This window comes from Prosopis cineraria, unplaced genomic scaffold (genome assembly GCF_029017545.1).
Source record: "Prosopis cineraria cultivar Desert tree isolate PC_DT_omini unplaced genomic scaffold, ASM2901754v1 PC74, whole genome shotgun sequence".
Classification (NCBI taxonomy): domain Eukaryota; kingdom Viridiplantae; phylum Streptophyta; class Magnoliopsida; order Fabales; family Fabaceae; genus Prosopis; species Prosopis cineraria.
Window position 1 is genome coordinate 69,324 of NW_026555402.1, and position 14,525 is coordinate 83,848.

Here is a 14,525-nt window from a genome sequence, read left to right on the forward strand (position 1 = left end):
AATTTTTCTGAACTTCTATGAAATCAAAAGACTCATAGTTTTTCAGACATCAATTTTTTTGGGCCTCTCTTCTTGTAAACTGACCCTCCTCTCTATTTACCACTTGTAATATATTTTCTTTTAGCCCTCTCTTTATTCTCCGCCTTTGTAAGCATCATGTACCTACAACTCTTTTACAAATAAAGTCTTATGTGTATATTTATACTCTGTTTTAATCTTTATGTATATTAATTCAATCTACTTCCCGCTTTGGCATCAAAGCCATTTTTTTGCACTTGCTGATTATTCTATTTAAATTGTTTTATTTTATACTGTTTAAACTTTTTTTGGTAGAAACGTTGGTAAGCCTATGTAAGTTCATTAGATTAGGCAATGGTATTCTTGTTAAGCTTAGGGGAAAAAAAAAAGAACAAAAAAAGAACAATAAAACATAAAACTGTAAAAATAGGAATATGAGCTAATTTAGTGAGATATTAGGATCTGAGTCTAGAAAGGAAGATATGACAAGTCTTAAGAGTTTTAGCTTAAAGTCAAATAGAAATAATGAACCTGAAGGAGAAATAGAAGAAATTGAAAATGGTCAAATTTTTTGAAAAACAAAAATAACAACAATCAATCTACAAGATATATTAACAAACTAGTTGATGCCAACCTTTAAAGAAAAAGAGGTTTATAAGAAAACATCTTTTGATTTTTCATATGTAACCCAAATTATTGAAAAAGAAATATGAATAAATAAAGAAAGACGAAATATTTATATGATCCTAGAGGAAACAGTGGTTAAATATAAGGTTAAATATAAAGAAAACTATAATTGAATGCACATAGAAATGATATAGATTACAGTAAAATCTAATTTTAGGTTAAGTTTAGACAAACTTATATTTATATGTAAAAGATAGAAGACAAGAAAAAAAAATTTCAAAAATTTTTAGTTGTAATAATATAGTCAAATTTATTCAAAGGACAAATCTATTTTGATTGTTGTTCGAATTATGTTACAAGATTAAAAGACAAAGGTTGTAGAAGCCTTAGTTATGAAAATAGGTAGCCAAATATAACGGCCTTGGAACTCCCCAGTCCTTGAACCGTGTCGGTCTTAACGTGATCAACCTCTTGAGTTTTGCTAAGTCAGCCGAACCCTCAGAATGTAGGCAAAAAAACTAATTAACTTGAACACAAGAGAAAAGAGAGTTTGTATGAGAGAACTTGAGAGTTTAGAACTTTAATTACTTTCCTTGTTGTTTACAAATAAGGGGTTGTGAGAGTATTTATAGGCCTCCCCCTTTCTCTAGAAAATTCCCACATCCTTAATGGACGGTAGAGATCAATTTAATCCTACGATTTACATTTATCCTCTAAAGTATTTTATGAAAATATTTACAACAAATGTTTAGATATTTACAAACATATTTCTAAACTAATATTTAAGATATGTGTGGAATGTTCTAGAACATTCTAGAATATCCTAGAATATTCTAAACATCTCCACATTCCTCCATAAGTTTCTAGAACCTTCTAGAAACTTCTAGATTTCTCTAGATTATTCTAGATTGTTCTAGATGCTTCTAAAACATTCTAGAATATATTAGATTCTTCTTGAATGTCCTGAATTCTCCTGAAAATCTCTGCATCATCCCGAACATCTCCCAAAAGCACCGTATCCTTATGGTTTCTTGTGACACAAGGCTCTTGGAAAAAAGGAGTCACACATGTAACATCTTGAATTTTAATCCTTTAATTAACTAAACTTAATTATGATAATTAAATAAATTAATGTAGTGTGTGGCTAGGGTCTAATGACTAGTTTTGATTGCGTTTTAACCCTAATTATGGGTCCAGTGTGAAGTTGAGCCACTCGAGATCGAAAAGAGAAGAAAACAAAAATGAAGTGTTCCTGTGCCACACGTCATGGCATGATATAGGTCCTCCACGGCGCATAAGAAAATACTGAAGTGTGGAGGGACCTCTCTGTGCCATGTGCTGCAACATCTGCCATGACTCACAGCCCATCTTTTGTAGAATATCAGCTGCAAACTGAGGCAGAAATTAGAGAGAAGTAAAGAGGAAAATGAAGAACCAGTAGAAAGCTCCACTAGGGTTTGTTCTTGGGTAATATTGGGAGCATTTTGCAGCTACTAAACATCGAAGGTAAGTACTCTACACTCATTTCTTCCCATCTCTTCCATATTTATAAAGCTTATGGTTAAGGTTTGATAATGAAAGATGATTTTTAATCCATATAAGTTATGGGTTCAAATTCATTAACTCAAATGGAGTTAATGAAAGTAAAGTTGAATATCTAAACCTAAGAATAATGAGTTTTGGAATTTTTGGCTGTTGAACCCCATTAGTATGCGAATTTAGCATTAATAAAAGTTGTTGGAAGAGTGTAATGCCATTAATGGAAGCTCAGTGGCTCAATAATGTTGTTGGGGACCAAAAGAAGTTAATAAACTTAATAGGTAAGTCCAAGTGGTGAAATTGATGTTGTTGGGAAAATGGAAAAGTGAAAGTATGAATTGATCGTGTGTTCTTGACAATGGTAGTGAAGGATAACTTGGTTAATTGTAGATTAAACTCTTGGATACCAATTTGGCTTAGGACTTCAAGATTGGGAGCTTAGAATATTGAGCAGTAAATATTTAATCTCTCAAAAGTTTTAATCAAGAGAACCCTATTTTGGATAGTTATATATTAATTGTATTATGATATAAGTGTTTGGAATAACAATTGTGTTTTAAATGTGGATAACATGTTATGAACTCATGTGTTTGTATAATTGCTTCGGTTTGAACTACAAATGCAAAGAGATTACAAAATGAATTTTTTGTTCTAAAACGGTGGTTAATTGGGTGTTGATAATGATTGAGAATGATAATGATAAATGAGCTATGATTGAAAGTGAGAATATATGTGTTCATGTGAAATGAGACTAGATGCTCACTTAGGTAGCACATGATCATGAGCCTAATGTGTTGGATTATAATAATGAAATAATGAGATTGTGAAAATAGTGAGTATTGAACATGACATGATCAATGGGTGGTAATTCGCCTAGGGATTGAAAGTAGAGAAAAATTCATATGATATTTAGGCTACCCTCCGGTGCACGGGGGTATAGTCTTGTCTCACAATTTGTCAAGGGACTGTTCCATAGTTTGTCGAGGGATTAGAACTTAGCTTTCTCCATCAGTTTATCGAGGAGAATAACTTAGAATATAAAACATCCTAGAGATTTGAGAGTAGGAAGAAACCGTGGTCCAAGAGTCATGTGATCTTTGGCCAGGTCACTTCTCACAATTGGTGAGTTTGGATAGTCCAATTACACGGACGGAACCCTATTCAGTGTTAAAAAATGACTGGCTCAATTCAAAATTGAAAAATGAGAGAACTTTCAGCAGATCCATATTTTGATATAATTAATTTTCTGTCATAAGCCAGTCCTGGGAGCCTAAAAAACTAGTATAGACAGATCCAAAACCAACAATATTCAAGTCACTCATGATATGAAGACAGTACGATGGATACTATGAAACATTATAGATTAGCTGCATTAATTAATTCCTAAGGCTTGCTGCCCAACCAAGAACCATTTTATGAAGCTAAGCTCAACTAAATTGTCAGTTTTGTACTTCATATCACTGTATAAATTCCTCGAGACATAAGAAGGAAGCAATGAGAAAGATATTATTCTACCAGAAGAAGAATTCAGGAGATACCGTACTTCTAGATTTTATTGTGATTAGAAACAGAGGCAAGCACTCCACCAGGCAGTGCCACCAATAGCGAGGGATATCATATTCAACAAACAACGGAGCAGTATCATAGAAATATATCTTTCTTGGTCAGTTGGTCTAAACTGGAGAAATAAAAGAATGCACTATCAACATATGAAGTACCATTCTAAGAGAAATGGAGAATTAGATACCCAACAAACTTTTGTATCATTTCAGGTGGAAAATGTTCAGATTGTACGAGGAAGAAATATGCAATCTTGTGGTGTTAAATATAATTTGCAATTAAATCATTTCTTTCAGGAGGAAAAGCAATTCAAAAATTTTATTTCATACAAAAGAAGCATTCTGATTCTGCAAATATTCATTTACAAGCAATACACATGATATTGTATGTTATTCTTAATGTACAGCAATAGCAACTTAGGTAAAGAAATCAATAACATTATACTACCACACCAAGTTGCATCGTTGTCATGACATGTAAGTATATCTATAGAAGTAAACATATCTATACCTACAAGCAATTTTCTCTAAGGTGAGGGGGTGTCTTTGCATACCTCACTTATCTGTAGCTCTGCCACCAACACTACCATGCTTTAAATGTTCTTGAATAAACCTTTTTGCATGAGATGGATACTTATTTCTAATGTACTCATGAAGGCACTTAGTGTAGGAGAAGTCAATCGAGTCACCATTAGTTCTTACAACAAAAAGACACTTTGAGTAGTTAAACACGGGATGATGTCCGACCTGCAAGATGCGAAGTCATGTATTTAGCAAAACTCTAGCAGGTAATTCACAAACAATGAGAATTAAAAGACAGAGAATTAGCACCAAGAGCATGCTATCCCATCAGAATCACATATGTATGTAGATTTATAATATTAATAACTGCATTGCTGTTTACTTATATTCAGTATTCACAGCAAATGAAATGAAAATAGGCCTGCAGAAAACAAAAGCAAAGAAGATCCAACTAGTTAGAGATAGCATGCCTTGGATTTATGAAGTGAATATATACGCATCTTGGGTATTTTCTGGGCAGGAACATATATTCTTACTCTCATGTCTTCTAATCACTTTTTTTTACAACAAAATGTGATTGGTGACCCAAAAAGGAGAAATGACTAGAGTCAACCGCTTTTATGCTTTGTATCACTATATAAATTCTTCTAGACACACAAGACAAAAGCAACAAGAAAGACCTCACTCTAGCAAAAAGAAATTGGGAGATATAGTATTTCCAGATTTTATTCACATCAAAGCCACACTTGCTCAGGAATACCAAATAAAAGATATGGGGAGATGAAATAGTTTGTTGGGATGGAGGTTGCCTAGTCAAAGAAACGAATTTACATCTGTCAGAGGAAGTACATGCTAGATCTCTTGAAAAGAAATTGGCATGTTGGGATATACAAAATATAGTAGATGATAAGAATGGAAAGGAAATTTAGTATACTTGCATTATTTACTTTAAATCTTCCTGTATTTATCCTTCTTAATAATGTGTATTTCTATTCTTCTCAACTGTAAACAGTAATTTTCTTTTGTTTAAGGGTTAAAGTGAAAGTTGAAATAATGGGTTAAGCTTCTAGCATTGACCAACCCTTCTCTACTATTGTACCAGTGAGAATGAGACACACTTCTCAATTTAAATTCATTCTGTTTATAAATATTGCAGTGTTACCATTTAAATTGTTACTTATTTTGTTCAGATGGATTAACTGTAATTGAAGGTGGAGGGGATGTCTCTATGAAGATTACTTGATGTTGGCTAGTTCTGTAAACTTTTCAAGACTTCAATTTTCATGTGGCTGGTTGTCTTTAGTAGATTCTTGTTGTTGTAGTGGGGCTGGATTTTCATGTGGGTGGTTGCTTTGATTAGCATGCTATTGTTGTAATATTATGTGGCTGGTTTTAAAAGTGGTTCGGACTTTAATTTTCAAGTCATGTTGTTGGTTACAATTTTTAAATGTGATTCAAACTTGAATTTTATGTGGCTGTTGTGAATATAATGTTCTTTGCTGTTATATTAAATGTGTTTGGTTTAAAGTTTGCCAAAAGAGAATTTGGCAAACTGACTTTCAAAACAGTAAAAGAAGCCCCAGCTTGCATTTCCCAAACTGACTTTTTCATGGTTTTATGCTTTGTGGATGAGCTTAAAAGGAAAAAAAAAGTTTTTCTACCAAACATCAGTTCAATGGAAGTTAATTTAACAAAGAACTTTTGGGGTACCAAAAGAGGCATCCAAGCACCCCATAAATTGTTATTCACTATTTCCCTTAGATATTACTCAAGCCTTTTCCATTTTACTGCAGTAGGAATTTCCATGTGACTGTAACTGTCAACTTGTGGTGATAATTGTTGGCATTTTTCTGTGGATTTGATCTATGACTCTTCGATTTCTCAAGTTTCAAAATTGCCTTCACCTTTTTCAGGTATACATTCTATATTTCAGTTTTAACTTTTCAAGTTTTAGAATTGGCATCGCTATGATTTAGGTATATGGTACACTATATTTCTTTTTTGGTTTCTCAACAGGTGTCTTTCTATTAGAGATAATCATGTTCGAAGCACTGTCGGGCAATAAATGTGAGCACCTTTCCTACAACCTTGGGTCGCCATATTGTGAGGGACTGATCCCTTCCACTAGATCCAACTCCCTTGTTTGAAGCCCTCCTTTTTTTCCCACTTGAAGGGGGGCTGAATAACAGCTGGTCTGACAGACCAGTCCACTAGCTTGGTAGACCAAGCCTGGCCATTGGGCTGGGCCAAACCATGGACAAGTATGTCCAGCCTGATCATATTTCAGACCAGGCTATGGGCTAGGCACTAACCCAGTCTTCACACACCTATAAAACATACAATCTTCTAATATCAAGCCTGCTAAGAAAAAAAATCTTCTAATGTTAAAAAATAATTTGTAATTAAATCATTTCTTTCAGGCAGCAATTCAGAATTAGTTCACACAAAAGTAAGCATTGTTGATCCTGCAGATATTCATTTACAACAAGTTCACATGATATTGTATGTTATTTTTAATATACAACAATTGCAACTCAGAAGTTGCATGGACAACATAATAAAGAAATCAATAGCATTATACTATCATGCCAACAAGTTGTAGCATTACACTACCATGCCAACATGTTGCATTGTTGCCATGGCATGTAGATATGCATATAGAAGTAAGCATATCATACCATAACTGACGCAAGACTGCATCCAATCTTATCATCATAATGTGGATGGTAAACAAGAAGTTTCTCTACCACAACTTTCTCATCCTCATCTGTCAATTGCTCTCCAACCATGTACCTAGTGTAGAAAATCAAAGACTTCAAGAAGATAGTTTTATAAGGTCAAATAAAATAAAGTTGTAGAAGCCATATCGGTCAATATACCAAAGATGCAGCACATGTCAATGTGAGCAAATGATGGAGATGTAGAAATTATCACAGAAAATTTGTATACTATGTATAGAGTCTCGCAGGCAGGCAACCACTGTTTTCCATGGTTATTATAGATCTCCATCTTAATTATTTTCATGTGGCTGTAAGTGTCAATGTATGTTGAAAATTGTTGGCATTTTGCCGTGGCTTTGATGTATGCCCCTTCCATTTTTCAAGTTTCAGAATTGCCTCACTTTTTCTAGAAGAATTTACAGAATAACAATGCTTGTCTCACAAGAAGGCAAGCGCCATTTTTAGCAAATATTACAAGTACAAAGTCTCACAAGAAGAATCATGAATTTGCTCTTTCAGTCTTCAAATAGGCTTCAGGTTAGTTTAGCCGCACAATAAGGTATGCAAGAATTTTACCATACAAATGTGAACAGATCTCCTTCACACAATCAATAGTGCTCAAAGGCAAATGATATTCATACTATATTGTTTGTTTTCCTATCAAGGAGCCAATATAGTCTCATAAGGAATTTTCTAAAGGAGAATATTAATTTTGGATCTTGCGTCTCTCTTCTCTCTCTAGAGTTTCTTCTTTCCGTTACCTTGCATGGCTACTGCTTCCTTATGCTAGGTATGTTACGCAACAATGAGTGCCTATCATGATAATAGGTTTAGCTTTAGCATTATTCCAATTTCTCGTGCATTTAGTTTGATAATATATAACTCCTTTTGTTTGCATATATGGGTATTCAACAATGTACGTTGGAAAGTTAGAGGCAATACGACGAACAGTTGGAGAGCAACAAGAAATGAGAAATTTCATATAATGAATTAGTGTCATGACCTGACCTTCCCGAGTGAAGGATATCCTTGGCTAGCCTAACGATGGGATCAATGTCCTTGACGATCTCCTTTGCCTTGTCCTTCCATTCCTCATTATCAGGGTCATCCTGTAGCTTCGAGATTTGACCAGCATGGCTTGCTTCCTTACCTGTCTGTCCCGAAATTCGGATGGTGGGGGCACTACAGAATAAGCGATGAGGCGTCACATTCACGGAGATTCCGGCCACAAAACGCCGGAAGTTTTGGAATTGAGAGCTATGAAGCAGAATGTCCCAAAGTAGAGGGCCAGCCATTTCACATCTGAGGGTTGTACGATACAGACAAAAGGTGGTAATTGGGAGTGTGTTAGGGTTTGGTGGTTCTAATTTAGTGATTATGATGGCACAATCAATGAAAGCTCTAGGTAGAGGGAGGAACTATGGCATTTTCAGAGATGACGCTGAAGATGATCGTGCTGGTTACCTGCGCAATTAAACTAAATAGTTTTAGTGAAAGATTAGTGTGAGCAGTGACAAGCTAAGAATTAGAAAGTGAGAATGATACAGAAATCTCAAAAAAATTAATTAAGTTAAATTAAATTTTAAAAATTTATAATTTAATTTTTAAATTTTATAATTTTATTATAATAAATTTATAATTTATTTTTAAAATTTTAACATAATTGAATAAAATTATTTTTTAATGAAAATTTTAAAAATAAATTATAAATTCATTTCAATACAATTATAAAATTAAAAGATTGAGTTGTAAATTTTTAAAGTTTAACAGATAAAATATAAATTAAATTAATTAATTTTTTTCAGACTTCTTTGTCATTATCCCAATTACAAATACGTTCTAAGATTTCATTTATATCATTATATGTCCATCCTCTAGTATTTACATGTAAAAATAATAATTAATTAATTTTTTTGGATTTATTTGTAATTCTTCATTTAATTTTTCACATTATATTATGCTGTATAAAAAAAATGTATGTTACTAAATAAAATATATGAAATAATTTTTTTTGCAGCAAAAATTATAATTTAACTAAATTATTGAAAATTTTTTAATATACAATATTTTGAATTGTATATTTTTTTTATCTTAGAAAATATGGGATACTTTTTTTAACCAAAAAAAAACTAGAGATATTACCACCATTTGTTTACACTAATTTAACTCCACTTATGTAAGATGTTATTATTAATAACAATCTTATGAGTACTTTAGGTTTAGAAATACATTTAGCATTTTTATTTAATATAGTTGCATGTCTCAAAACTCAAATTTAAGGTTTTAAAATAAGTTAATTCAATTCTTTCACTCAATTAAATCGAGTGCCCATCAATTTTTAAATTGTATCTATTAGTCTTTCATTTACGTCTAAAATATATTATGGTGGAGTAGAGTTGGTAATTCGGGCGTATTGAGCTTATTCGAGTCAAACTTAATTTAGACCAGCTTATTTACCTTTTTTTATGTTAGATTATTTTTTTTGAAAATACAATCCTAAAAAGGATTAAATTTTATTTTTGTATTTTTATATTTTTTTAGTTGAATTCATTATTATTTTTATTAAATTTAATAAATGTCCAGACAAAATACAGTGTTCACAATAATCATTACATATTAATGCTATAATAATAAAAAACAAGAACTTTAGCAGTAAAAGCAATTGCATATCCATCCAAATACATAAATAGAGTTTAAATAATCTGGTTACCTAAATCCTTTTGTCACAAAAAGGGTTGCTATGGTCAAACAACGGCTCCACATGTGTCCAGTAGCACCACAATGCTTGAACAATAGCTAATCTACAAGATTAAATTCTAAACCATCAATCCACACACTAATTACACCATTTATAATACAACTTTAGGTACCTTATTAACCTCTATAATTTCATGTGATTTGAGCACATTTTTCTTGGATTTCAATATATTTTGGCACAATTGTACATATTTTGAATATTCAAGTTAGAAAAATGTGTATATTATTTTAGAAATTCAAACCATAGCTCTATGTTAGTATTTCGAAGCTAATTAATTAATATTTTGGTTTAAGATTTGGTTGGATGCATTTTTGGACTTTTGTTGATACTTTTGGAAGGCTTTTGAATGAAGAAATTAAGTGTAAAAGGATAAATTTTATTAATTGTAAAAATAGTTCAAAACTGTTAAAGTCGTCAGAAAGTCACAGCTTTCACCGCTATTAGAAAAATGTTACATTTTATTTATCAAAAATTGGTTAGCTAGGACATATATATGTTAAGAGCTCAATCCAGAATGCATTCTTCAAACTTTGAGCAACCGTTTGGAGCTTTGTGTGCTAGGGTTTAGGCATTAAAAGAGTTGGGTCTAAGAGAACGGAGTTTTGAAGACATTTGGAACTTCTTTTCTTCGGTTTTTTGTTCCTCTTCCCTTTCCTCTCTTATATTCTAATATGGGTCCAACTATTTTATGTATTTGTATCTTTTGGATGATTATGAGTAGTTAAACACTTTGTTTTAGGGTTATTTGGAATCCTTGTATGAATTAACACTATGTTCCTCCTCTCTTTTTGTTATTAATGATATATATGTGTTTATTTTACTCTTTTCCTAATGCTTCTAAATGATTAGCCACCATTTAGATGTTGGGTTCACTTGATTGATGCTTGAGAGGGCTAGGTTGAGTATAGAACTTAGGTATAATAGCATAAGAACTTGATATTTGCATGCTGAATGGATGGTTTTGCTGGTAAAATAGAGATATACTTGCTAGCCTTGCATAGCCACATTAGGGTTGGAGCTAAAAATTGAGTTTCATTAATTGTAATAAGAGATTGGGAAATTAATTTAACTAAACACTTATTCATGATTTAAGAGAGTTTGTCTAAATATTTTTAGAACCCTAGATTATCACTTATTTTCATTAAAAACATTTAGGATAGGAGGTAATTTTGGTGTTATGAAATACAAGGGTGATAAATAATTCTAGGTCTCAATTTGTGCTTGAAATTTGTGAATCATTCTCTTTTTCTTATTTTTTAGTGTTAGTTTAGTTTGAAAAATTAACTTTTTCCTATAATTGTGTTTGGCTCAACTTGATCGATCTTACTTAGTCTTTTATTTGATCATCTCTTTTAAACAAATTTTCAAGGGAACGATACTTTACTCATCTTATATTACTTGCTACGACCCGTTCACTTGCAGTGAGCAACATGCCCATCATATCAAAAACCTTAATTTAACCTAATCAATTATCCCAACACACTTTATTAATTCTATTTAACACGCAAACATACTAAAAACCCTAAGTCTCTACCCACATTGTTCTCAATCTCCCTATTTTTACTTAGCTTTCATTCAACCTATAACTAAAAGTTCCAAATCACTGTATAATCTATAAATATAGTTTACTGACTTGATTTATTTAACTCCCTAAGACCCTAACTAAGGCAATGGCTTTTGCTGTTACCTAAGAATAACTGAAATCAAGCCCCATAATACCCCTAAACCTTAGAAAATTTGCATAAATAGAGAGGAAGAGATGTAGGAAGCTACCTAACAATAATCAAACCCCCAAATGCTTCCAAATTACTCCCAAATGCTCATCGCCACTCTAGCATTTACCCTTTCTTCTTTTGATTTTCGCTCTAATTTGCGAGTTGATAAGTGTATATCTTTGCACATGCGCCACGATATATTGGCTTGCCCTTCGTAATGCATAGTACAGAGATGCCTAGACACGTTTTGGGCCTCTCTCAGTGCCACGGCTTACTTAAACTTTGAGATTACCCTCTCTTAAGGCTGTCTAATAATTCATTAGTCTTTCAAAAACATCATGAATCAAAATTCACTTACTTTACTAATATACCCTTCTAAACACTTAAAATTCCTAGATTTAAACTCTAGGATGTTACAAAGGGTGTGAAAGTGTATCATGAAATATTGATGCGCTTTGAATGGATGAGATAATGACAACAGGCAAGGAGTGAGAAAATGACTAGCATTATGGCAAGTAAGGTAGGGAGATGGAAGGAAACATTATTGGATCAATTGGTAAATCCATTTCCTATAAAACTTTTAATTCTACCCCTACTGTTAGTTGGCCTTAACCTTCTCATGTAAAGGATCTAAAAACCCATATTTCACAAATTTTAAGATCTTTTCTTCATAGCATGTGATATAAAATGCATGGATGCAAAGGCATTTGTTTACTATGCCCTTGCCTTAATGAATGATTATTATAGAATAAAGGAATCAAGTGGGGGGTAGAGATGGTCAGATGCATTTATTTTGGAGTTATAATATTTCTCTTTCTACAAAATTGTCAACTTATTTATTTACAACCTTGTGTTGGTGTAGAGGACAAATTGAAAGAATTTTGAATTTCTCTCAAATACGTAGGGTTTGTAATCAAATTGGAAGAATTTCAAATTTCATTCTTTCTTGTTGTCTTATTAGTAACAGGGGTTAAATAAAATAGGTCCTAAAACTTATGCTTATTTGTGCCTTGAACATTTATGCTAAGAAAAAGCACAAGATGATTCATTAATCTCTTTAAAAGGGTTTAGATGTTAAAAATATTGTAATTCTATACAATGTATTAGCAAATTACAAGGTTATTTCATTTATGCCAAACAAAATTTCCTTCCCTCCATATGCTTATTGCATCATAGAGAAATGAAAATAACTGTTAGCCTATGAGGGACCCAAATCCATGCATGATTAAAGTCACGAGAATAACTTATAATTTGTTTTTAAAAAAAATTGAGGATAGTTTGTTTTTAGACATTTATGTGCAAAAGTTAACTAAATCTTGTTAAACAATGTTGAATTTGTCATTGGGTAAATGAAAAATTTTCAATCTCCTCTAAGTGCTTATTGCTCTATAGAGAGAAAGGATTAACAATTAGCCAATAAATAATCAAAGTTGATACATGGTTAATGTTTCACCTTCAAAACGAAATATGTTATTTTATCCTATAATAAGAAAAGTTGTTTAATTAGATTAATTGACAAAAGTGCATCAACTCTATAATGTCATTTATTTTGAAGTGTGTAGATAAAATGAATATATAGTCATTAGGGTCAAAGACTCATAAACAAAGCTTAGTCAATTAATGTTAGTGCCATCCTTCTGACATATAACCTAGAAAAAAAAAATAATAATAATAATAATTAAATGTATAAATTTGTGTCTTTAATAATAATTATATTTTCTTGGGATAAATATGACGATAAGAGAAATTGGTGTAGTGAAAATTAGGCTGATATTTGTCAAAAGGTTCCCTGTTCGAATTTGAAAAATCCATGAAGGGTTTTATTTTTCTGACTTCGCCTTATGACATTGCAAGATCGTCCTCCTTCAAATCAGACAAAGCATGCACTGTCCTCCTCGATTCTTCCAGATTCGGCGAGAGCAAAAAGAGACCTTCTATGCATTCTCTGCTCTTCTCATCCTTCTCGCTGTCGTTCTGCATTTCTCTCCTCACCAGCGACAATTGTCTGCTTCCCTTTCTGCTGTTGCTCATCCGCCACTGTGAAAGTCAGTTGTTGGAGGTTGCATGCGTGTGTATGATACAGTAGAGAGAGAGAGCGGTGCTATGATATTTCATTTCTTTCTTCCTCTTTGGACCCTCGCTGTCAGTCTTCCCTTCCGTTTCAGCCTTAGTCATCGCTGGTGTGAGTGACCCACCACTGCTTCATTCATCCGCCATTGACAAGTGCTGGAGTTTGTTTGTTGCTGCTTTTCGTCTGCAAGGTCCGGTCGTCCTTCTCTGTTCCAACTCGTGTTGGCTGTGATGCGTTGAGCTGCTACCATTCTATTGCCGTCACAGAGGCTTAGGTGATCGAAAATTTCACTCTTGCTGCTCAGTTCGCTGTAGGTGTTGCTGTTGTGTGAGTTCTCCTTTGGTTCTCCGTCATTTTCTGCTCGTCTCCTTTGATCCACTCTGAAATGCTTCTTGTTTTTCTTGCTTTTGATGCTGTAAGTTAAGTCCATGGGGAAGGAAACACGCAAGACTTGAGGTTGCTTGCGAAGGCCTGTTATTGAAATTTATCTCCTTTGTTCGGCGTTCAAGTTTCGTCGTTTTTCTTTCCTCTGTTCGTCCGCCACTGCACAGCTTAGCTGAGTGGAGGTGAGGAGTCTTGATTCTTTCCATTGTTAGTTTGTTGTGTGTATGAGAGTAAGAATTAATAATGTTGGAATTGTAATTTTTCTCTTTTCTCCCGTGCGTTGAAGGAAGAAGGAGGTTCAAATTTGAGCTGGAAAAAAAATTGACTTAAAGCTTGATAATGATGTACATATGGGTCATGAATGTGAAGTTAAATAAATCTTGTTGGATTGATTGATATAAAGAATTTATTAAAGGAGAGGGGAAGAGAATAGCTTTGATATATTACTTGAATATTGGTATCAATGAGAAGCTTATTGAAACATTTGAAATAATCTTCAAGCACGAATTTTTGGTTTTTGGATTTTAAATGATAATGTTGATTGAAATTATATTAGGAGTAGAAGGAATTCTTTGTAAATTAAGATGATTTATTAAATTTTGGTTACTAATA

General features: G+C 32.8%; 1 protein-coding gene across 2 annotated transcripts; it reads right to left on the bottom strand.

Moving 5' to 3' along the window:
• Window positions 1–3,484: 3,484 nt before the first annotated feature.
• LOC129295230 (protein DCL, chloroplastic-like) lies at window positions 3,485–8,451 on the bottom strand. Of its 2 annotated transcripts, XM_054933729.1 has the most exons (4): window positions 7,994–8,451; window positions 6,944–7,058; window positions 4,298–4,490; window positions 3,485–3,862 (listed from the first exon to the last, which is right to left on the bottom strand). In XM_054933729.1, the coding sequence occupies exons 1-3, from the start codon at window positions 8,278–8,280 to the stop codon at window positions 4,299–4,301; spliced, it is 594 nt and encodes a 197-aa protein (XP_054789704.1). In that variant the 5' UTR covers window positions 8,281–8,451; the 3' UTR covers window positions 3,485–3,862; window position 4,298. The 2 variants fall into 2 exon arrangements, with proteins under 2 accessions (XP_054789704.1, XP_054789703.1); XM_054933728.1 differs by lacking the exon at window positions 3,485–3,862 and having other exon boundaries at window positions 4,105–4,490.
• Between the last annotated feature and the right edge of the window lie 6,074 nt (window positions 8,452–14,525).